Source organism: Chiloscyllium plagiosum, unplaced genomic scaffold (genome assembly GCF_037043375.1).
Source record: "Chiloscyllium plagiosum isolate Xiang-an unplaced genomic scaffold, Cpla_swu_hap1 HiC_scaffold_16, whole genome shotgun sequence".
Classification (NCBI taxonomy): domain Eukaryota; kingdom Metazoa; phylum Chordata; class Chondrichthyes; order Orectolobiformes; family Hemiscylliidae; genus Chiloscyllium; species Chiloscyllium plagiosum.
In genome coordinates, this window is record NW_028270154.1 from 32,046,400 (window position 1) to 32,071,916 (window position 25,517).

General features: G+C 41.3%; 1 protein-coding gene across 3 annotated transcripts in view; it reads left to right on the forward strand.

The window, feature by feature from the left end:
* Positions 1-25,517, forward strand: part of fnip1 (folliculin interacting protein 1) — a 110,502-nt gene that overhangs the window by 25,108 nt on the left and 59,877 nt on the right. For 2 of the 3 annotated variants that reach the window (XM_043703420.2, XM_043703421.2), the window contains exon 2: positions 23,540-23,666. In XM_043703420.2, the coding sequence (XP_043559355.1) occupies positions 23,540-23,666 (127 nt within the window). Of the gene's footprint in view, positions 1-4,689; positions 5,054-23,539; positions 23,667-25,517 lie in introns of those variants that run through there. The other variant, XM_043703423.2, reaches the window with a different exon arrangement.

The following is a 25,517-nucleotide window of genomic DNA, read 5'->3' on the forward strand; positions in this document are numbered from 1 at the left end:
GATTTTAGCCTATATTTGAAGGGAAACAAAAAAAAACATGGGACACTTCACTCACCACAATACTTGTGGGGTTGTTGGTTTGCTCAACCACTTCCTTAGTTCCACCTCTGTGGGAGTCATTGCAGCTACATCATGTTTCTATGAGCTCATGAGACCAAAGTATTTTGTATGTATTCTGACTGTATCAAAAGCAGATTCTGTAATTTGGATCACTTACATTAATCTGTATGTTTTGTTATCAGCACTTGTAGATTGTCCCAGAATTTGGCAGTGAAATTGCAGATAGATGATGCGTTTTCAAATTTGGATCCAGTTACAGCGGTTGCTCCGTTTTCGGGTCAGGAAGGGTTTATCCTATGAATATGAATTCCGAGCAGCTTGTAACTTTTGTAGCATAAATTGCGTGTAGGAAATAAAATAATGTCGCCCATTAGGATGTACACGATCCTTGCTGTACTTGAGTAATTTAATTTTTTAAACTTTTTTTTTCCTTTCAAAATCCACCATGAGAGTTGGATACAAATATTGTGCAGATTTTATTTTTGACTTTTCGGACAGTAGGGGGCACAATGCAGGATTTTATCATAGTTGCTTGTGTCCATTAATTTACTGAAAAATGACCCTGTTTGGTTTAGTATGCATGTGAGAAATACTATTGTGTTTTTGTCAGTTATGAGACTTTTTACTGTTTATTTTATTAAATGGCAGTAATTTAAAAAGTGCTTTCAAATTCTAGATATTAGTGTCGCAAGTATGTTTGGTCATATCTGTGCAACCATCACATCTAAGAGCTGTGGAACCATTAACTATGGGCTTTTAACCTCAGTTGAGGCCAGTTAGCTAAAGAGAAATAAAATGGCAGTAAGAATGTGTGGTTTCCACAAGTGACATTCACGTGTTTCCTTCTGACCAACAGTGACTGAGCAGTGGCTGAATATGGTGTAGAATTGTGACTTTCGGATGCAGGAAGCATCTGAATCTTGAATGGAGCACAGTGTACTTGCCCTCATCAACAAATGTAAATTCACATAAGCCACTTTTCAGCAACTACATTCATTGTTTTGTTTTTATTTTTAAAAAAAGTAAGCCGAGAAGCCCTCTCTTATCATCTTATTTGATGCTGCACAGCACTCCCAGTTGACAAGGCAGCTTAGTATCGCTTTGAAACTGGGATCTAAAAAGTACACAAATGTTCAGGCCAATGTTTCAACCAAGATCTTTTTTTGCCTTGAGGCAGATTCCAGGCACTGTAAAACCGAGATAGGAAATTATGCAAAACATCTTTGACGACCATGATTACTGTGCGTGGGTGTGTAATTTTTTCAAATATATTTATCATTCAATGGCAGTTCGCCAATCTGCTAAGTAGATCACAGCCTTTGCAACACCCACAGGTGAACATTTCCAGTGTTAAGTACTTCCAACTCTCCTTCGCCCTTGTCTCCCTGCCCCACAGTAACCTGTTAAATAGGAGATGGTCAGATTAAGGGGGATTAGGAATGGCTATTGTGTGCAGTGCATTATATAATTTGCGTACACTAGTTCATGATGACCATTCAGCTCCATAAAGTGAGATCTCATTACCTTTTCAGTTAAAGATGAATGTGTCTTAGTGTAAAAATTTTGTAAAAGGTATTTTACTTGCCAGACTTGTTTTAGAATATTTTTAAACTATTGCATTTTTGTATCATGTCAAAAGACGAAGGAAGACTTCATTACTTGGGCTATAAGCATTATATTCCCGATCATAATCAAAAATTCAGACTTGAATCCTTGTTTTTTTTTCCACAGCTGGTCTCTATCTTGTGACATTGAGTCACATCACATGAGTTGAGTCACATGAGGTAGATAGACACAACACACCTTAATTACAATGCTGTTTGGAATGCACTTTTACAATAGCTTTCTGTTTGGCAAGTGTCTTATTGCAATATAACTGTATAACAAATACAAATTTGTGAAAACATATTGCAAAATCTTCCAGGTAGATTTTAGTTTTTAATGACTCGTTAAAGCAATGTTAACATAAGTCTAACTTTCTGGAGTTATAATCTGAAAAAAAAATTGGCTTTTAAAACAGATCATATCTTATTTTTAATGTACATGATTGCACCGTTGGCATTCATAAGTGACTTCTTTTAATGACCACCTATATTTTGAAAGTCCTCTCACTGTGTCACTTAACTTCCTATGTTTTAGTCCTTTCACTAGTTGTCATTCAGAAATTTTGGGATAAAGCAAATTGCCTTGAGAGGAATAAGGGAAGGCTGATGTTGGTTAACCTGCTTCATTTGAGTGTCTTGCCTGCAAGTTGAAATTAAAGGAAGAATTCTGTAGTCAGGTTGTTTTGTCATCTTGCGTTACCGCTGACTTAGAGAAACTGGCTTGACAGGATGAAAACTTTGATATATTTAATCAACAGTGTAAAAGGGCGCATATTATAAAGTGTGGAAACTTTATTGGAGATCGTTAAAAGATATGCAGTTAAACCAAAGATTAGCATATGTATTATCTTATCATTTTAGCGCATCTTTATTAGCAAATGGATGTTTATCTTGTCGCTCTTTTGCTTCCTTTTTTTACATAAATTTTGTGAAAAATGTTCCTCAGCCTACCAGCTTGGCAGTCCCTGTTGAAGCTAAAGGGATAGTCTCTTGTTCCAGCCTGATACAGTCAATAGAGAATTGACCAGAACTAAGCACAATATTAACAATTAATAACTATAAAACACACACGCTTTGGAAATTGGGATCACGCATCAATTAATCGGTGCATTTTTCAAAAACTGGGGTTGCAAAATAAACTGTCAGAGCACAATAAAGAACATGGCTTTGTAGCTGACCTGTGAGAGGTTTGAGGTGTGTTAAACTTATGATAGTGGTAAAGCGTGTGATTTTCATTTATTTTTAAGCCGCTAATGAACTTTACATTATCTGTATGAATTAGGAACGTGAGTAGGCCATTTAGTGCCTCGACCCTGCTCACCAGTCTCTCTCGGCTGATCTGATTGAGGCCTCAATTTCACCTTCCTGCCTACTGTTGATAATCTTTTGACTTCCTTGTTAGTCGAGAATCCATCCAGTAATACTGCATTGAGAAGTGGGACCCTTCAGAATTTCTTGAAAAGCAGTTTTTTTTGAGGCATGCTACAATTTTTATATGTCAGTAATATAAATATACCATCTGATTTCCCCCCCCCCCCCAAAAGACTAAATTGAACAGTTGAGATTTGCTCATTTGATCTGAGTTTATTTTTTTACCATCCATTTCACAGCCAATTCAGAATTCTGGCACAGTCTGAGAGTCCTGATAACAAAATCTGCAAATTAATTTAAGTGACCCAAATTACGGAATCTGCTTTTGATGTAGTCAGAACAGATTTAAACTACTTTTGGTCCCGTGACCTTTCTCTCCTCCTTTTAAAAGACACTCCATTGCACCTATTTGACAATTTGTTTAGTCATCTGTCTTAATATTTCCTTACATGGCGCTGTCAAATTTTGTTATGCCCCTATAAAATATTTTCTAAGTTTTATTACTGAAATTGCAAGCTTTTGTTGTTTGAAAGATCAGATACACCATGGCCCTTCTTACGCAAATGGTCATAGCGTATTGAGGTTGACCATATATTTGAAACTGTAGTGACTATGGAATCCAGCATGGAAAACTCTTGCAACACCGCTCTTGATCCAAATCAGTGCCTTACAATTATATTTGACAACTTTGACTGCATGTCAAGGCTTCCATGCTACCAACTACGTGTTTTGAGCACTACAACTTATTTTCATTGCCGTAGTGAGATTTTCATATGACTGGGAGTGCATCTGCTCTAATGTTATTGGAGACCAGGCATTACATCTGAGCCTGCTGGTGTAACACTCCATTGTTGCAATATTACTGCTTTAGCCTAGATAACCTAATTGAAGAACTGTGTTGCAAAAACATGCTGGATGACCTATTTTGTTCTCCTATCGATCTGATGTATTTCTCTTGTGTCTTTTTCAGAAGTGCTGTGCTTTATAGCAAACCGCGTATTTTTCTTAATTGTCTCACACACCTTTTTTTTGCCCTGGAGAACAACTTGTGCTATTTATTGGAGTTATTGAAGGAGCAAGGGAAGTTTTAACTCTGGAAAGGAAACTTCTGTGTCTTACCCACTCAAATGCGAATCACAAACTTTATTCTTTATTGGTCGACTGGTAAGATTTGGCAACAATGTGCAATTAATAAATTGACAAAAAGGAAAATATCAGTCAAAAATTGAAGTATAGTTTGTTTTTATGGTTTGTTTTGAAAGAGAAAAAAAATCAGTACCAGCCAGTATTGCATAGGATTGTTTCGTAATCTGCGTCTTATTTATTGTATTGTGTTAGACAAAGGACATTGAACAAGTGCTGTTGTGTTCAGCTGGATGAATGTACAGGGTTTTTGTTACTGAGTGAAATGATGGAAAGTAGAGGGTTCGATTGGAAGAGTGCAGGCTCTGGGGAGCTTGCTAATGCAGGGATTGGTTGGCAGGCTTCAGTGTAGACCCAGGTGGTACACAGTCATGTCACATGATTGCTTCTCGTGCCCATTTTTTTCAGTCAGCAGAAGATGCCTGTCACTGCTGCAAGATTGAAGGCATCCTGATGCATCAAGGAATGTGCTGGGTTGTGGTGGATAAGAGGAGAGAGCAGGAGGAAGTGCTTTTTACTGCTGCTTATAATTTGGACAGCTTGACCATTTGTTGGCTAGATTCTACAGCTGCTGTAAGCAACAACATGAGTTCTAATCTGTAAACAATGCACTCTAGTTCACAAAGAAATTAAGCTAAACAATATTTGCTGCAACAAAGTCTCAGAATCTGTGCAACTGTATACTTTGTGCAGTGCGTGTTTGAGCATGGAATTACCTTTGACAGAGTGCTGTTCATATCTCTGTGTGTGTCACCTGACAGCCTTGTGCTTCAGGATGAACCTAATACAGAGCTATTATTAGGAAGGGATAGCGAGCAAAGAAACCTTTTTGTGGATTACATAGCCGGACTTAGCAGCAGGACAATGTTACCCAGGTAATTTTTTTCCAAACAAAAGTATGAATTAAGAAATTTTAAATGTTATCATGTTATGCTGGAGCTTGTGTAATCTTTAAAAAATTATTGCGATGGCACTTAAAATTGTTTACAAAAGTTTCTGTTGTATTGAATTTACACATTTGAAATATTCCTTGGAAATGTTTCTGACTGGCAGGGAATATAGTGTTAAACTTTAAGTTGTTTAACCAATGGTAAAAGATGTTGCATTTTACGTTCTGTTTACTGAAGTTGTATTTGATCTGTTTGATCTAAGTAATTGAGAATTCTTATGGAGGGTTGTTGACTGGCTTGGATAGGATGTGCAGATATTTGGGGAGAAGTTAGTATCTCCGGAGCAGTATGGTGGCTGTGGTTAGCACTGCAGCTTCACAGCACCAGGGTCCCAGGCCCACTTCCAGCCTTGGGTGGAGTTTGCAAATTCTCCCCGTGTCCGCGTGGGTTTCCTCCCACAGTCCAAAGATGTGCAGGTTAGGTGAATTGGCCATGCTAAATTGCCCATAGTGCTAGGTGCATTTGTCAAAGGGAAATGGGTCAGGGTGGGTTACTCTTCAGAGGGTTGGTGTGGACTGATTGGGCCAAAGGGCCTGTTTCCGCACTGTAGGGAATTTAATCTTTAAAAAAAAAACTAAGGAAAAATAAATATCTCATGCTGGTTGACCAATTTAAACATTTTTTTTTGGAAAAGATTCCTAAGAGGCTTAATGGTACTGGGAGTTGTGCATTGCAAACATTGCTTTTCTGAATTCATCATCTGGTAATTGTCATGGGACTTTTCCCAGGATTTTGAATTTGCTTGTAGGTTTCAGGTCGGTTACCTGAGGTTTCCACACTGTATAGTGTTCTGATAGAACTGAATTGGGCAGATCTAATCTGATCATACTGGAGCTGATGTACCTTAATTATGTGTCTTTATACTTGGCATTGATATCCCTCATGTTGATGAGAGTCATCTTTTTCCACTTTTCAAACTCCGCTTCCGTGATTGCCAAATATCATAGAGTAAAAGACTGATAAATAGTGTTTTTGCTTTGTCATTGCAAGCTCTAAAATTGTTAACATAATAAAATTTCATACTACCTGAGTCTTGCTAGTACAAACTAAATGAGGTGATTTGACCTTCTGACATTTTGGCTATTTGAGCAGGAGAGTTTTTGACCACTGCTAGCTGAGGCGCCCGATGTCTATGTTTATGATTGAAACCAACCACAATCTGACACACTTATTGCAAGATAAGTCTGTAGCCAGTACTGGTGATTTCTGATTTACAAACATCTGACTTACGAATGCTTGTACTATGAACAAGATCCCATAAAGGTGTGTATTCATTTTAAAGATCCCGCCATGCAAATATTTGCGTGAGTCTTCAGCTATTTTATACTGCATTGCGTGGTGTAATGACTTACGTCAACTTATGAATGTACTGAAGAAAGGAAGCAGTTTGTAATCTGAGGATGGCCTGTGGTGTAACATGAAAGCAATTTAAAACTCCCTACCTCCAATGTACCCTAGTCAAAGAACAGTATCTCTGAATCTGACACTTTCTTCCTTCCTAATAGTTTGTGCTATATTGTATTAATGCACTCAGATGATTGAGGTGCCAATTAAGTTGGCTTTGTCCTGGATGCTGTCAAGCTTCTTGAGTATTGCTGGAGCTACACCCATCCAGGCAAGTGGGGAGTATTCCATTTCACTTGTGACTGCGCGTTGCAAATGGTGGGTGAGCAGGCACTGATGAGTCAGGAGATGAGTTACTACAGGATTCATTGTCTCTGACTATGATTCTTGTAGCTACAGTATGTATTTGTCTGAAAGAATAACAAAAATTGCGAGGAAACGTAGCAGGTCTGGCAGGATCTGTGGAAAGAAAGCGGTTAATGTTTCGACTCCAGTGACCCTTTTTCAGAATATTTAGTGTTTTTGTTTTTATTTTACATTAGTGGTTTATTTCAGTGTTTAATTCACTACCACATCTCTTACAGCTATGCCCATCTTGAAGTTCTGTCCTTCTCTCCAACAGGATTTCCATTTAAATCTGTCTTGTTGTTCACCATTAATACTTTTTTTTTGTTTTCCCTCCTAGCCTCTAGCATCCACAATTCTTTGTTTTATTTTAATGAACCTAGGTAGTTCATTTCAGATTCTGGTCAGTGGTAACACCCCAGGATGTTAGTTCTTGAGGATTCCGTGATGGTACTGCCATTGAAGTTCAAGTGGCCATGGTTGCTGGTAATAGCTGTTGCTTGAAGCATTCTGGTATAAATATTACTTGCCACTTATCAGCCCAAACCTAGATGTAAAGGGTTAACTGCATATGAATGTGGTCGCTTCAGTAACTGAGCAGTCAGGAATAGTGTGGAACATTGTGCAATCATCAGTGAACATCCCCACCTCTGACGTTTATGATGAAGAGAAGGTCAGTGTTGAAGGTGGTTGGGCTTCATGTACAACACTGAGGAATTCCTGCAGAGATGTCCTAGGACTGAGATGATTAACGTTCAATGACCACATACATCATTATCATCCTTTCTGAGCTCGGTAAGACTCCCAAATAGTGAACAGCTTTGCCCTGATTCCCAATATCTTCAGTTTTACTGGGGTTTGTTGATGATGCACTCTGCCAAATGCTGCATAGATGTCAAGGGCAGTCACTATCACCCTCCTGTTTGGAGTTCAACCTTTTTATCCATCTTAGCACTAAGGCAGTAATAACTTCAGGAGCTCAGTGATCCTTGTGGAACCATAAGAGCAGCAGTAGGCCATTCAGCCCCTTGAGCTTGTTCCACCTTTCAATTATATCATGGCTGGTCTGTGGCCTAACTCTATATACCTGCTGTTAGCCCATATCCTTTAATATGCTTGCTTCACAAAACAACATTTGTGTCAGGTTTAAAACTAGTAAATGATCCACTGTCATGTCTGGAAGACCGTTCCGAACATTTACCCCTCTTTGTGTGTGGAAGGGCTTCCTAACAGTGTCTCCTGAACAGTCTGACTGTAATTTTTAAACTCTGCTCTCTGACTCTGGAATCCTCAACTAGTAGAAATAGTTTATCTATATATACTCTTTCTTTCTCTGTTATTACCTTAAAGACTTTGTCTCAATTGAATGTCAGCAAAAGGGTTTTTCTTTGCAAGTGCTGCTTGACAATGCCTTTCATGGCTTTGGTCATTTCAGAGCAGATTGGTTGGACACTAGTTGTCTCCGGTGGATTTGTCTTGCTTTTTTGTTGGCTGGACATATCTGGGCAATTTTCCACATTGTTGGGTAGAATCCAGTGTTGTAGCTTGATAGGACAGCTCCCTAGCACTCATGATTCTCAACTCAGACTCTGGAATAGTGGGGCTAAAAAAGAAGAGTAACAAATTCTGACCCCTCTCTACCATTAAGTTTGGTCTTTTGAAAGGATAAATGCAGGCAGCACTGGAAGGGATAAAGCAGATGAGGGGGCAGGAAAGCTATAAATGTTAACGATGAAAGTAATGCTCTGTGCTACTTGAATCTCGAGCTTTGTGCTACGCCAGCATCTGCTGAATTCATTTAGTACAATATACTTGTTTATTCTGTTCTACTTTTCTTAGCATGTAACCAACTGCATCTGTTGAAAGCCAAGGCATATTTATACTGCTAAAATTAGCATTTGTTTGATTCTGCTAAAAAGGCACACTTTAACAAACAGTGCAATAATGTATAATTTAATCAATCAGATACTTTATAACATTTCTGAAATGTAACCTGCTTCACATAATTATTTTTTCTGATCACTTTATATCCAGGAATTGTATCGCAAACTTGCTCAAGGTCCCATTCTCCAAATTCACGATGTTAAAAGTTTTTTTATTCCTTGCCTTCTCATGCTTATACCGTTTGTTGAACTGTTGATTTAGTTGAAGTACAGCTTCTCAATGCATTAATTTATGTGCTGGTGTGATATGTTTATTGCTTAACATGTGGAGTAGTCAGAATGGTGGATCAGCCAATGCAAATAAGCAGGTGTCTTGTGATTTTATTAAAAATAGTTCTAATGTCTAAAAGGCAGCTGTAATTTTGTTCATTTCAAAATCTTGGGGTCAGTTTGAGAAAATATTTTCATTCGAAAGTACAATGACCGAGCGTAAAATTAGTATTTTACAAAGTACAATAACTTTTTATTAACTGGCACATTTGGGACCTACCGGATGATCAAATATTCCAGTTGATCAAGAGGTCCACATAATCAGTTTAGAAACACATTAGGCAATAGTATGCAGGGGGCATACACATCACTGATATACTTCATTTATCGCGTCAAGCACTTAAATAATAACTTGAATAAAACTTAACAGCGAAGAAATTTCTCAGTTGCACAGGCAATCAACCATATGGACATTGTAGAGATCATAATAAGACAGTAAATTTTAGTAAAGGTAGATAATCTTTGCAAGTTTATCAATGATGCAGGTTCATTAGGTGCTCGTCAAATCAAAGTTTGCAATAATTTTACTCTGGTTCACTTCCTGACTGCATGTCCCACCGAGGCCAGAACACCCTGATTATGAAAAGGTTTTGAAGATGTCACCTTCCTCTCTTGGGAGCAAGAAGACATTCCAGAAGTGGACAACTTGTAATTGGAATGGGCATTGTAAAATGAGTCAACTTGTGGGATGTGGGCATCGAAGCCCATGCCAGCATTTATTCCCTGTCCTGATTGTCCTTGAGAAGGTGGTGGTGAGCTGCCTTCTTGAACTGCTGCAGTCCACAATACCATTAGGGAGGGAATTCCAGGAGGAGAAAGTGAGAGCTGCAGTTGCTGGAGTTCAGAGTTGAGAGTATGTTGCTGGAAAAGCACAGCAGGTCAGGCAGCATCCGAGGGGCAGGAAAAATGATGTTTTGGACATAAGCCCTTCATCAGGAATGAGGCTTGTGGGCTGGGCCTGAGAGATAAATGGAGCGGGGATGGGTTGGGTAGTTGAGAAAGTGATAGGTGGATGAAGGTGAGGGAGAAGGTGATAGGTCAGAGGGGGGAAGTGATGGACAGGTCATGAGGGCGGTGCCGAGATGGAGGCTTGGGACTGGGATAATGTCGGGGGAGGGGAAATGAGGAAGCTGTCGAAATCCACATTTATCCCATATGGTTGCAAGGTGGAATATGAGGCATTCTTCCTCCAAGCATTGGGTGGTAACGGTTTGGCGATGGAGAAGGCCCAGGACCTGCATGTCCATGACGGAGTGGGAGGGGGAGTTGAAGTGTTCAGCCACGGGGCGGAGGGGTTGGTGGCTGCAGGTGTGCCAGAGATGTTTTCTGAAATCGTCCGTGGGAAGGCATCCCCTTTTCCTGATGTAGAGGAGACCACACTGGGTGCAACGGATACAATAAATGACATTGATAGAGGTACAGTAAATTTCTGATGGATCTGGAAGGATTCTTTGGAGCCTTGGATGGAGTTTAGGAGAGTAGTGTGGGCGCAGGATTTGCACTTCCTGCGGTGGCAGAGAAAGATGTCAGGAGTGGAATGTGGGCTGGTGGGGGTTGTGGACCTGATGAGGGAGTCACGTAGGGAATGGTCTCTCCAGAACGCTGATAGGGGTAGGGAGGTAAATATATCTCTGGGGTCCATTTGGAAGTGGCAGAGGATGATGCAATGTATGCGGTATTTGATGGGGTGGAAGGTGAGGACCAGGGGTTTCTATCCTTGTCTTGGGAGGGGTGGGGTTCAAGGGTGGTGGAGGAGATGTACTGGAGGGCATCATCAACCACGTGGGAAGGGAAGTTGCGATCATGAAAGAAGGAGGTCATCTAGGACTTTGGGGTGGAATTCGTCATCCTGGGAACAGATGTGGCAGAGGCGGAGGAATTGGGAATAAGGGATGGTGTTTTTACGGGAGGTATGGTGGGAGGAGGTGTAATCTAGATAGCTGTGGGAGTTGGTGGGCTTGGAGTAAATATCCGTGGTTAATCGGCCGCCGGAGATGGTGATGGAGAGCTCCAAGAAGGGGAGGGAGATGTCCGAGATGGTCCAGGTGAATTTGAGATCGGGATGGAAGGTGTTGGCAAAGGTGTTGGGAGCATGAGGTGGTGCCGATACAGTTAGCAATGTAGCGGAGGAACAGGTTGGGGGAGTGTTGCTGGTGTAACTGTGGAAGATGGACTGTTCCACATATCTGACAAACAGGCAGGCATAGCTGGGTCTCATTTGGGTGCCCATGGCTACCCCTTTGGTTTGGATGAAGTGGGAGGATTGAAAGGAGAAGTTGTTGAGGGTGTCGGTGGAAGGGTACTGGTTGGGACAATGTGAGAGTAAGAAATTAAGGGCTTGGAGACCTTTGTCATGGCAGATTGATGTGTACAGGGATTGGATGTCCATGGTGAAGATGGGGCGTTGGGTGCCGGGGAAATAAATCTTGGAGGAGGTGAAGGGCATGCGTCATGTCACGAACATAGGTGGGGAATTCCTGGACTAAGGGGGACAGGACAGTGTCTAAGTAGGAAGAGATGAGTTCGGTGGGACGGGCACAGGCTGAGACAATTGGTCGACTGGGGCAGTTAGGTTTCTGAATCTTCGGTAGGAATGCAGTTCCGGGTTCATGGACAATTAGGTTGGGCTGTGGATGAGAGATTCCCAGAGGTGATGAGGTTATGGATGGTCTGGGAAATGACGGTTTGGTGATGGGAAGTGGGGTCGTGATCAAGGGGGCAATAGGCGGAGGTGTCTGAAAGTTGGTGCCTGGCTTCAGTGGTGTAGAGGCCAGTGAGCCACACTACAATCCCATTTCCCCCCGCCTTGTCTTTGAGTTTGATGAGGTTGGGGTTGGGGTGGAGGGCTATGCATTGGGGACAGGAGGCTGGAGTGGGTGAGGGGTTGGACAGGTTGAAGTGGTTGATGTCATGGAGACAGTTTGAGATGAAGAGGTCCAGCGCAGGTAACAGGCTGGCACAGGATGTCCAGGCGGATGGGGTGTGTTGGAGGCGGACGAAGGGGTCCTCAGTGAGTGGGCGCATGTCTTGTTTGAAAAAGTGGGCCGGGAGGTGATGGAAGAAACGTTCAAGGTCACAGTGTGTGTTGAACCCTTTAATCTGGGAGCGTAGATTGATAAAGGTGAGGCCTTTATTGAGGACTAAACGTTCATCCTCAGTAAGGGGGAGGTCTGGTGAACACATGACAGGACTGGGAGCGAGGACCTGGAATGGAGCTGGAGGTGGGGGCAGAGACAGTTACTTGAGTGGGCGTGATTATAGGGTCAGGAGTGACATCACCAACGGAAGTGGTGTTCAGAAAGGGGGTAGAAATAGGGCTTATAGCTGTGCCCACAGGGGCAGAAATGACGTCATGAGCAATGCAGCTGGCCTTTCAGTTTGATTCACGGTGGGTGACGTCACTGGTGGTGGAAGTGACGTCGACAATCGAGGCTTCCGTGTGGAGGTGAGTAGTGTCCTTTGGGGCAGATGTGGCTGCCTGGAGGGAATTCCAGGATTTCTACCCAGCAGCACTGAAAGAATGGTGGCATATGTCCAAGTCAAGATGGTGAGTGGCTTCTGGAAGGACTTGGATGTGGTGGTGTTCACATTTAGCTGCTGCGCTTGTTCTTCTAGATGGAGGTGGTGGTGAGTTTGAAAGGTGCTTTCTGAGGATCGTTGTGAATTGCTGCAGTGCATCTTGCAGATAATCACAACAAAGTGAACTAAGCGTTAATGGTGGAGGGACTGGATGCTTGTGGATGCCGTGCCAATCAAGTGGGCAGCTTTGTCCTGGATGGTGTCAAGCTTCTTCAAAGTTGTTGGAACTGCATTCATCCAGGCAAATGGGAAGTGATCCAACACACTCCTGACTTGTGCCTTGTTGATGATTGGACAGGTTTTGGAGAGTCAGGAGATGAGTTACTCACCACAGTATTTCTAGCCTCTGATCTGCTCTTGTAGCCACTATGTTTTTATGTGATGAGTCCAGTTGAGTTTCTGGTCAATGATTTTGATAATGAGGAATTCGGTGATGGTAACACCAACGCATATCAAGGGGTGGTGGTTAAATTGTATTTATTGGTGATGGTCGTAGCCTAGTATTTATATGAATGGTATGAATGTTACCTACCACTTGTCAGCCTGAGGAATTGCGAATGGTGCTGAACGTTGTGCAATCATTGGTGAACATCTGCACTTGTGACTTGATGGAGGGTAGGTCATTGATAAAGCAGCTGAAGATGATTGGGCTGAGGTCACCGCCCTGTGGAACTCCTGCAGAGATGTCCTGGAGTTGAGATTATTGACCTCCGACAAACACAGCCATCCTCCAATGTGTTAGGTATGACTCCAAGAAACGGCGCGTTTGCCCCTGGATTCTCATTGATTTCAGTTTTGCTAGGGCTCCTTGATTACACGCTCAGTCAAATGCAGCCTTGATGTCAAGGGCTGTCACTCTCACCTCACCTCTGGAATTCAGCTCTTTTGTCCATGTTTGGGCCAAAGCTGTAGCGAGCTTGGGAGCTGAATCACCCTGGCGGAACCCAAACTGAGCAGGTGATTGCTGAGCAAGTACTGCTTAATAGCACAGTTGCTGACATTTTCCATCATTTTACCGACGATGGAGAGTAAACTAATGAGGTGGTAATTGGCTGGGTTGGAATTATCCTGCACTTTATTTACAGAACACACTTGGATAATTTTCCACATTCTCGGGTAGATGCCAATGTTGTAACTGTATGGAAGAGCTTGGCTAGTGGAGCATCAACTTCTGTAGCACATATTTTCAGTTCGATTGCCAAAATGTTGTCAGGGTCCATAGTCTTTGACAATGCAGTGTCTTCAACCATTTCTTGATATCACGTGGAGTGAATCAAATTGGCTGAAGTCTGGTATCTGTAATGCTGGGGACCACTGGAGGAGGCCAACATGGATCATCCACTTGACACTTCAGACTTAAGATTGCTGCAAATGCTTCAGCCTTACACTTTGTATTGATGTGCTGGGCTCTTCAATCATTTAAGGATGGGGATATTTGTGGAGGCTTTTCCTCCACTAAATTGTTTAATTGTTCACCACTATTCACGAATGGATGTGGCAGGACTGCAAAGCTCAGATCTGTTCCGTTGGTTGTGGGATTGCTTTGTGTGGGGTACATCACTTGTTGCTGATACTGTTTGGCATGAAAGTAGTCCTGTTTGGTAGCTTCACCAGGTTGACGCCTCATTTTTAGGTATGCCTGGTGCTGCTTCTGGGATGCCCTCCAGCAGTATCCATTGAACCAGGGTTGATCCACTGGCTTGATGGTAATGATTGAAAAGGCAACACTCAGTACGTCCTTGCCGTGACCCATAAATTGTTCGGTAGTCAACCCTGTTGTCAAATCTCAAATTCAGAGTTCTATCCCAGGAGCCAGGAAGGGCAAACTGACTATCAGAAGAAATGACTACATCACTAATTAAGTGAGAGTGGCTACTGAGGGAGTGCTACAGGACATCTAGCTGATATCATCACTACTTAGCTTTCACCTGGTAGTTTTAGTATCCAGTCACAGACGGAATCATGTCAATAAACTGCAGGGTCATGGTGATTTGTGTCAGCCAATCACTGCGCCTTTTTAGGGCGGCATGAAGGGTGATCTGCTCCGTCATTGAGTGAGATGGGATGTCCAATAGGCTGATGAAGGCAGATTGCGGCAGAGGACTTGTGACTATGCAGGGTCTTGAGGATATATATTGTGCTGGAGTACAATTCTGCTACTTTTGGTGGCCCAAAGCACCTCATGAATGTCCTGCCCTGTCTTGCCCGATCTGTTTGAAGCCTGTTCCATTTAGCGTGGTGATAGTGCCATACATCATGATGGAAAGTACTCTCAACGTGAGGACGGTATTTTGTCTCCAAAAGGACAGCATCAGTAAGAGTGATCAGCAAACAAACATGGACTGATGCATCAGCATGAGGCAGATTGTTAAGGATTAGATCAAGTATGTCTGCCTGTACAATCTAGCATAGTTCTACTGTATACCAAACCACCCGAAAACCAAATTCTGTACCACATAAAGAACCTAGAAATACTCTAAATTCCGTTTCAGAATCATCTTTCTCTGCACAGAATATTCTTCTATTGAATCTTTTTTACTCTTTGCGTCATGCTTTCCACTTCAAAGATAACTCTTGAATATATTAAGCAAGTGTGGGAATAAAATCTAAGCAATGATCTTGCTGAAGAGGGGCAGGAGAGAAAGTAGAGGCAGAGCTATGTGCAGCAGAATGCAGGAAGGCCAATTCAAAAACTTACACAAAAAGTACCATACTTCATTAATTCCACCCCTGTGGAGGAAAATTGGTGGTGCCTTGGCTAAATAGGTATACTGTTGTAGTTTTATTTCTGATTAGGACCTGCTGATTTGTGGGAGGACCACAAACCTACGCACATTTCTCCTGCACATCCCTTTTCGATCCAACACCACAATTGCTGGATATGTATGTCAAAACCCATAGCTGTACTATTTAGAACAAGTTGCATTCTTGTACTAGGACCGACTGCATTATTCCCAAATATTAAGGGAACAGAAGTACTTTTGAGTCATGTATGCCAATCTGAGCATATTTCATTCCCTGAAACAAGGGAAATCCCTCCTTTACATATATTGGATAGATAGTCATAGAGATATACAGCATGGAAACAGACCCTTTGGTCCAACTCGTCCATGCCGACCAGATATCCCAACGCAATCTCGTCCCATTTGTCAACATTTGGCCCATATCCGTCTAAACCCTTCCTATTAAAAACCCTTCTAGATGTCTTTTAAATGTTGTAATTGTACCAACCATTACCATTTCCTCTGGCACTCATTCCATACACGCACCACCGTCTGGGTAAAAATTTTGCCCTGTAGGTCCCATTTGAATCATTCCCCTCTCATTTTAAACCTAATCATTAAAAGAAAGAATAACTTGGACCAAGATATTTGCTGACACCACCAAGCCAAAGCCAAAAATCGTTTAACAACCACACCCCAATCATCCCCAAACCATTTCCAGCAAGTGCATTGGGAAGCATAGAGTTAACTAAGTACATTAGGATATTAATGCATCCTGACTCCCACAGCTACCTAGATTACACCACCTCCCACCCTGCCCCCTGTAGATCGCCATCCCATATTCCCAATTCCTTCGCCTCCGCCACATCTGCTCCCAGGAGGACCAATTCCAATATCGAACAACCCAGACGGCCTCCTTCTTCAAAGACTGCAATTTCCCCTCAGACGTGGTTGACGATGCTCTCCACCGCATCTCCTCCACTTCCCGTTCCTCCACCCTTGAACCTCGCCCCTCCAATCGCCACTAGTCCTCACCTACCACACCACCAACCTCCAGATACATCGTATCATCCTTCATCATTTCTGCCACCTCCAAACAGACCCCACTACCAAGGATATATTTCCCTCTCCTCCCCTATCAGCGTTCCGGAAAGACCACTCCCTCCGCGACTCCCTCGTCAGGTCCACACCCCCCACCAACCCAACCTCCACTCCCGGCACCTTCCCCTGCAACTGCAAGAAATGCAAAACTTGCGCCCACACCTCCCCCCTCACTTCCTTCTAAGGCCCCAAGGGATCCTTCCATATCTGTCACAAATTCACCTGCACCTCCACACACATCATTTACTGCATCCACTGCACCCGATGTGGCCTCCTCTACATTGGGGAGACAGGCCGCCTACTTGCGGAACGTTTCAGAGAACACCTCTGGGACACCCACATCAATCAACCCAACCACCCTGTGGCTGAACACTTTAACTCCCCCTCCCACTCTGCCAAGGACCTCCTCCATCGCAGATCATGGCAACAAGACGCCTGGAGGAAGAGCGCCTCATCTTCCGCCTAGGAACCCTCCAACCACAAGGGATGAATGCAGATTTCTCCCGCTTCCTCATTCTCTTCTCCCCCCCACCCCCCCATCTTATCTCAGTCCCAACCCTCGGACTCAGCACCGCCTTCTTGACCTGCAATCTTCTTCCTGACCTCTCCGCCCCCACCCTCTCTCCGGCCTATCAGCCTCACCTTAACCCCCTTCCACTTATCGCATTCCCAACGCCCCTCCCCCAAGTCCGTCCTCCCTACCTTTTATCTTAACCTGCTTGGCACATCCTCCTCATTCCTGAAGAAGGGCTTATGCCCGATTCTCCTCCTTGGATGCTGCCTGACCTGCTGCGCTTTTCCAGCAACACATTTTTCAGCCTGTATTGTATCTTGTTAAAACCTAGTCTGTAAATACATGAAGTGCTACTGCTGAAAATGTACATGTTTAACTTGATTTAATATTTAAAAGCTAAAGGAGAATCTCTGTGATCGTAGTTTGCATATCATCTGATTTGGGGGTTGGAAATTAACCATTAATTTCATTGATGTTTTTCCCACTGACATTTTCTTTTTCCTTGCCCCTCAGGTTCACAGGTCTTTTTCAAAAGTTAAATTAATATGAGCTTTGTTCTGAATGGGGCATAAACTGCAATCAATAGAGCAGAAAATAATTTGTTGCCAAGCATCCTTCAATTCTTTTGTGCACAAAAGAAAAAATTTTTCTGAATTAATTTCTTAATCTGTTTTGCCTATTGTGTCTCATTATTAACTAAGTAGTTTTCACCTACATGTTGAAGACATCAACTCCATTTACGCACTATTCTCAAAATTTCCGTTGTTGCTAAATTATTAGAGTGCTTGTTTGATATACAGTGCAAGCTGAGCAGAAATTTCCTCTGATTTAAACACTGGGGAACTGAAGCCATCGTGTTTAGTTTAAACGCAAGCTCCAATCCCTACCTACTGACTTTGCTACTGAGCCAGAGCCAAACAGTTTGTAGACCAGACATCATATTTGACCCGAGACCAAGCTTCCAATTTTGTATCTGAGCTAAACTATGACGACCACCACCACCCCCTCCCCAATTTCTATCTCTGTGAAGTCACTTGACCTTTTCCCCTTTCATTGGCTGATCCCCTGTTGTTTTGTTACCACTAGATTTAACTTCCACACAATCCTGGCCAGCCTCCACATTCTAACCTCTGTAAACTTGAGGTCAGCCAAAAACCTGCTGCCTTGTCCTTGCTCCAGTGCTGCCTGAGTACTTTTTGCTGCATCGCTCCATTTCGACATTTGACACTTAATGCAATCTCGGGTGCGAACAAAAACAAGGCTCTGATAAAGCGGTGTAATGACATTCAGTTAAGTTTAAGTTTAATATCATTAGATTTTTGTACTTTCTCTTTGGATTGTCCAAAATACAGCCCACAGATGAATGTCAGGCCTACCTGAACTTCAGTTCAGCTCTTGAACCCAGTCTTCAAGATACAGGGAAGTGGAAGTGAAAGATTGTGCAGGAACTGCTTCGCCAATCAAAAGCAGTTTCTGTCTCCTGTTGTGACTGCTAGTTACACTACTGAGCCCATCACGATCACATGAGCGAGCAACATTGTGACTTTAGGAGTAATTCCAAAATGAATGCAGGCGGTCGCTGATTAATGAATGTCTGACTTATGGACGAGATCATATATGGGGTGTTATTAACATTAAAGTTCTGCCCTGTGAACATTTCCTCAGTACTTACAAATGTCAATATATTGTCATGATTTGGAGATGCTGGTGTTGGACTGGGGTGTACAAAGTTAAATATCACACAACACCAGGTTATAGTCCAACAGGTTTAATTGGAATCACTAGCTTTCGGAGCGACGCTTACTTTCCTAAGTAAACTGTATCTGCTAACCACCTGATGAAGGAGCACCGCTCCGAAAGCTAGTGTGTTTCCAATTAAACCTGTTGGACTATAACCTAGTGTTGTGTGATTTTTAACAATATATTGTCATGCATTGTGTTCTGACTTACATACAAATCAACATACAAACATGCTCAAGAACAGGACCGAGGGACTGCCTGTAGCTGCATTCAGTCTAAGGTGTAGACACGAGCAATGATGGCCTTGCATACGACTGCGATGAGACATTAAGGGAGAAGTAGCCTATTTGCAGGGGAGGTGGTTGACTGAATTGGTTGGGGAAAGAATAGACTCACTCTCCAATGTGAGCACCTGATGGTCTGAGTCAATGTGTGTGTGAAGGCTTCACATTTATTTTTAGTTTTCAGTTTGAAAGTCTGTGGTAAACATGGAATGGTTTCCAGTTCTACGATTATCTGGATTTTATTTTTAGAAAATAAATCATTTAAAGTTTTCTTTGGATACTGGAACATTATTTTAATAAGATATTTCTTGGAAGTCACTTGGTTTCATCTAATTACTTGGGACTTGTGGGAAAATCTATGACTGAGTTTGTGACTGAGAGATCTAGTTTTCCTTAGAGTTTATTTGCTGAGTTTTTATAATTGGAGAAGCATTGCCCCAACTCCTCTCTGCCTTTCTGAGGCACCCTTGTTGAGAATCCAGTGTGAAACTTAATTGTCCTCTTTGAAGATGTATGGAAGACCAGTGCATGCTGTTTCCTAAGTAAGCTGTATCTGCTAAAACCAGAGAGACTGCTGCATGTGTCTCATGAGTTGTCTGCATGTGCCAGAATCCTTGATCAACAGCTATATGAACATTATAAGCCTTCACATTTTTATTCCTTCAAAAGTGGCCAGAAGTGTGGTGTTCCAAAGTGAGTCAGGACTAAAGAAAATTTTGTCTACCTGCTCTGTGTGCATGCTTTGGGTTATTTAGAGAGAGAATTTTTTTTCCTGTTCTGATCTGTCTGTCTCTTTCCCTCCCCGCTCCTCCCAAACTTTCTGTCTGCACTTGTTGAGGAAAAATAAAATTAATTAACTCTGCTACTTGGCACTGTTTAATGGTCATCTTTAGTCATCACTTTTTAAAAAAATGATCAAGTTATTATTTTGTCATTTATTGGCGAGTTATTTGTTTTCTTCATACCCCAATATTTATTTTGAACTTAAAGTTTTAATGTTGGGTTGAACTCTGTCTTTCTCATTCGCTCATCAGGCCCTTGAGTGAGAGAAATAAAACTATGGTGCCCCATGTCAAAACGTTGGACAGGCCTGCTGTTGATCAAGATTTTATATCATCATACATCTATGAAAATCCCAAGCCTTCACTGTAGAAAGTGTTTTGAGTCTAAGAGAATTCAGCTTCATAAAGGTTCTTGGTTTCAGCAGTTCTTTTAAAATAAATGGTAATTTGTATGCAGAAAGTTCCTTTTTACTAATTTGAAATTCTTTTAATTCCAGTAATTTGAAGGGAATAGGTGCTACTTTTCTCCCACAATTGATGAGCTATTAATACAGACTCTGCAAGCTCTCCTATTAATCACCACTTAGCCAAGAAACTCGAGCTGCAATCTGTAGAACTGCAATCCAGTAAGCTGGCTGTATCCAAGTCCATTTGTACACTAGTCAACTTCTGTCCTTATCAATTTGGGTTCAAGTAGATCAGGCACACTGATCTAATGGTCTTCCTTCCCTGCTTTTATTTGAAGTTTACTTTTGCATTGACTAAAATAGAGAATATAGAGTTTGGGAATGATGCATGGGAATAGTAAAATGATACCAGGTTAGATCTATGGGAAGTGCCTCCTTCAGATTGACAGCAACCTGCAAATTTCCCTGTAAAGCCTTCAGCTGTAGGAAGTCATGGAAAATCTGCGAGGAGATGGTAATCGCAGCTTTGAAAATAGTCATATAGCTGAGCTGCTTGGGAGAGAATTTGCTGCATGGACAGCACAATGTGATGGACAGCACAGGAGATCAATGTGTTTCTCTCAACCCTAATCACTGTTTCCGTGATTCCAATTTGGACTGTGATGCAGGTTGAGAGCCACTGTCTTATTTGTACTCAATGTAGTCATCTTCTATTCCTGTCCTTACAAACCCTATATTCACTCCTGGTCAAGAAATACACAGATTTTGAAATTTAAGCTTTTTTTTCAAATCCCTCCCTGAACTCAGCTAATGTCCTCCAGTCCTATCGCCCTCCAAAATATATGTAATTCTGGCCTCTTGAGGATTCCCAATTTTAATTGTCCCACAATTAGTGGCCTTACCTTCAGTGACCTAGATGCCAAGCCCTGGAATTCTCAATCTCAACTATGCTGCCTCTCTTTCCTCCTTTTTCAGACACACCTTAAAACCAACCTCTTTGAATAAATACTTTGGTCACCTGACCAAATATATCCTTGTCTAATTTTTCTCCTTAAGGTTTCTGTAATGGCTTGTTAAAGTTACTAGATATAGCTAAGTAGTTATTGAAGTTGCTTAAACGTAATATCTAAAACCCAATTTGTGTTTGGTTCATATGTCATATAACTTTCTTTTCAAAATCTGTTTGAGTGAAAAAGTGTTGAGTTTGCAAAGTTGTACCTGCTTTGATCGTTCCTATTTGCTCAAACTGGTGTTTTAATAAGAAATACTTTCCCTTTATAGCTGTGGGAATGTTACAGTATGATGGTGACTTGTCCTCTGTTTTGAGAATGTGCTATACAGTTTTGTAGTAGAGGTAATGTAAATGGAACCAAGTTTAATGTTTTTGTTCAGTTTTTGAGGTTGATCTTGGTGAAAAAAGAAAGTTAGGAAGGCGTAAGCATAAAAAGCTTCTATAATGAACAGAAGGCAGGAAGCAGTGCACCAGAACTAACTCTGACATAGTGACCATGAGCTTTTCATTTTCTGAAGAAGAATGCTGTCAAACAAAGGTGATTTCATCCATCTTTCTTTTTACTACTAAAGAAATATGCAGGAAATTGAAGTGATTAACCAAGCAACAGTATTTGTTTTAAATAATGGTAATGAAGATCATATGCACACATGAAAGGCAGTGATTGTGCTGAGAAAGCAACTTGTTGAAAAGTTATGGATGTTTCAGCCAACACCCATTTGGTAGCATGCTGTCCTCTGAATCTGAATGTTGCAAGTTTAAGTCCTCCTTCGGGGCTAGAGTATAAAAATCAACTTGCACTCCAGCCCAGTACTTGGAAATCGATGCCCTTCCAGAGATGCATCTGCCCTTTCCCAGTGGATATGAAAGATCCCGTAGCACTATTCCGAGAAGAGCAAGAGTGAAATCCTCCGTTCTGAGCAATATTTCTTTTAAATAACAGCGTGATTTGATTGTTAACATGTTGCTTTGTGAGACCTTGTTGAAACTTTATTGCTGGAACAGCACAGCAGGTCAGGCAGCATCCAGGGAACAGGAGATTCGACGTTTCGGGCACAGGCCCTTCTTCAGGAATTCCTGAAGAAGGGCCTGTGCCCGAAACGTCGAATCTCCTGTTCCCTGGATGCTGCCTGACCTGCTGTGCTGTTCCAGCAATAAAGTTTCAACTTTGATCTCCAGCATCTGCAGACCTCACTTTCTCCGCTTTGTGAGACCTTGTCAAACTGGATTTGATGTTGCTTGCATTTTAGCAGTGGCTCTTCAGTTGAAAATCACTGGATGTAAAGTGCATTCAGACATCCACTGCTTTTAATAAACATTTTCTGAAGGCAAGCCTTTATCTTTTAAAGGAAAGACTAAAATAGCAGATTCATAGCTGCAGTTGTCTTTACAAAGTATAGCTTGTTAGGAAAGGTGTTTGTTTGAATTAAAGTATATATTATTGGCAAGCTGTGTTAGTTGAAGCCAACATGCAGCTTTATGAAAAGTTCAACTGAATGTGCAATTTATGGAAACAATATTCTGCCCACTAATATTTTTGTTTGCATGTACTCGACGGACAGATTTATTTGACCAACAAGCCTCTTCCTTTCAGTCATGTTCTTCAGCTTAGAAAAGTGAAAAGCATACTGTTGAGTATCCTGATCTAGAATTCATTTTGTATGTATTATCAATATGTTTAAAAAGCAAAAGACTTGAATGATAGTTTGAATCTAACATCTATGAATGTGACAAATGAGTAAAATTAATAGATAAATGTTATAAAAATGGTTTTATCAATATAGTCATAGGGCTTTCATAATTTAGTTTTTTTTAGAAATTATTTCTCAAAGCTAGATTTGGGAAATAGAAGCTCTTCTAATATGACCTCCCTTTCACATTTCTGAGGGGTTCACTCCCTTGTTTAGCATCCTGAGATTGCCACATGTACAATTCTCTGAAATCGGCAGATTGCCCCTCCAGCATAATAATAGGAAGTAGTAAAAATGTCCAAGAGGTGAATAGCTGGGAAAGCGAGTTCTTACAAGAAAATCGTTGTTATTGTGCTGAATTAGTGTTTTAAGTTTCGTAAAACGCATTTCCATGCAATCAATCTCTCTCTATCCCCCAACTCCTATCAACCCCTTCCCCACTTTCTCCCAACCACTCCCTCTTCCTGACCCTGTGAATTTACTATCTTTTTTCTCTTGTCATTCATTCCTTCCTCCTCTTCATTTACAGCCTTAAAAGCTAGAATCCAAATTAAGAGATCTGAAATGTTATCCTCTTCAACACAGGCTGGATTATTGCCCAAATGAATAGCTTGTGGATGGACATTTTTGTTTTGCTTGGAATTATTATTCACTGTGTCACTATTTTTGTTTCAAGCTGGCCAGCTCCAGAGTTCAATCCCAGCCAGATAAGACTTATTGTCTACCAAGATTGTGAACGGCGAGGAAGAAATGTTCTGTTTGACTCTAAAGCAACAAAGAAGCCTGAGGAAACTACAGCCTTAGTAAGTGAATTAGCAAGTCTGATCTGTACGTGTGAAATTTTATCTCTTTACTTCATTTGTATTGACCTATTTTCAGGTTTATTGGTTCAGTGGGTGGGAGAAGGTGAAAGAGGTGTACCATCTATCTATAACATGCGGTACTGCATTTTTAAAAAGAAAATTCTATTCCAGGCAACAGAAAGCAATCCAGAGTTTTTTTACTTTTGTCTCCTATTAGAAATGTTACATGCTCCAGATTGAGCCACTTAACCCTCTTTTGATGTCAGGCATTTAGTTGAACTTGAATGTGGGAAACATTGCGAGATATGCCGAATTTATAAATTGTTGATGCTTGTGTTTGGTCAACCTTGAAGCAGAATTGATTGTAGTTATGGCCACTGGTCCAGGTATTTATGCCCTTTATGGGATAAGCTTTTTGCATGGACAGTGATGTATAAATTGGGAAGAAACATACATCATGACGTAATACCAGCATGGGAAGATCATTTGAGAATTGTGGCTCTTATGCCTGTGATTTGGGATTTCAGTATAATACATTCTTTCTGATGTATCAGAAACCATTCTTTGTGCGTTAACAAAATGTTATCGATATTAGAAGTATTGAAATGAAAAAAAAATTATGATGGAAAACCTCAACATGTTTGGCAATTAATATTTTAGGTCAGTGACTCTTTGTTAGATGGTTTGGGTATTCTACGGTCATGAAAGGCATAAATACACACTAGTTTAGGTACAGTATATCTGGAAAATTTATCATCTTATTCTAGAAGCATCCTAATGGGAGTCTTAGAGCTGATCGGAAGTTTTAAGTTTCCAAATCTCTCTCTCTCTCTCTCTCGTATGTGCGATTTCATCACATGGCATGAGTTCTTAAATCATGTGATTATCATCCAACTGCCCTACTTGTATAAGTAGTGAGGTTTTGAAGCTGTTCTGGCATTCTAGGCAGAAGTATAGCTGAAAGACAAATGTCTGTTCTAAAATATGATTTCAGTATTTGCAGTAGTTTTCCTGAGTAGAAAATTGCTTTATTTTTAAATTGCCACTATCTTTATAAAAGAAGGATATTAAGATGTGGTGAGTATGTTGTAATATGGATGAAATAATTGACTGTGGGGAATAAAATCCCAGAGTCAAAAGACCTCTTCACTGCATTAAATTTTAAAATGAATAAGTCTAATAGTCAGAACAAAGAAAAAGCAAGATCCTTTATTGTTTCTTTAAAAACAGTTGAATTTCTTTTAAAATTGACTCTTTCTGGATTTTTAAATGGCTGCTATTAAACACCGAATGAACAAATTGACTGACTGACTTCCAGAAATATGTAGCAAATACCAGGAAAAAAATGAACTGATCATCTCCTGGGATCCGACTTAGCTGATGTTACATTAACTTTGCAGCCATGCCAACATACCTCAGCCAGATCGCAACAGTTGGGACAATCAAAACTCATTATTACTCAGTGTGAATGACTTTGCAATTATCTATAGCAAAAAAGGTTTTCTGAAGAGGTCAAGATCTGTCTTGTTAGCAGAGTGTCTCAATCAGAAGCCCGAGTTACATGACTGACAATGTTGGTTTGTTTGAATCACCTTTAAGATATCAGGACATGCGGATAAAGTGGTTTAGTATACTTGCCTTTGTTCATTGAAGCATGGGGTTTTAGAGCTGGGAGCTTGTGCTGGAACTGTATAAAATGTTAGGCTAAAGCTGGAGTATTGTGTGCAGTTCTGGAATCCACATTGTAGGATGAATGTGGTTTAACAGGAGTGTGCAGCGGAGGTTCACCAGTATGTTGCCTGAAGAGAGGATTTGGCTGACTGGGGTTGTCTTCCTTATGGAGAGGGGGAT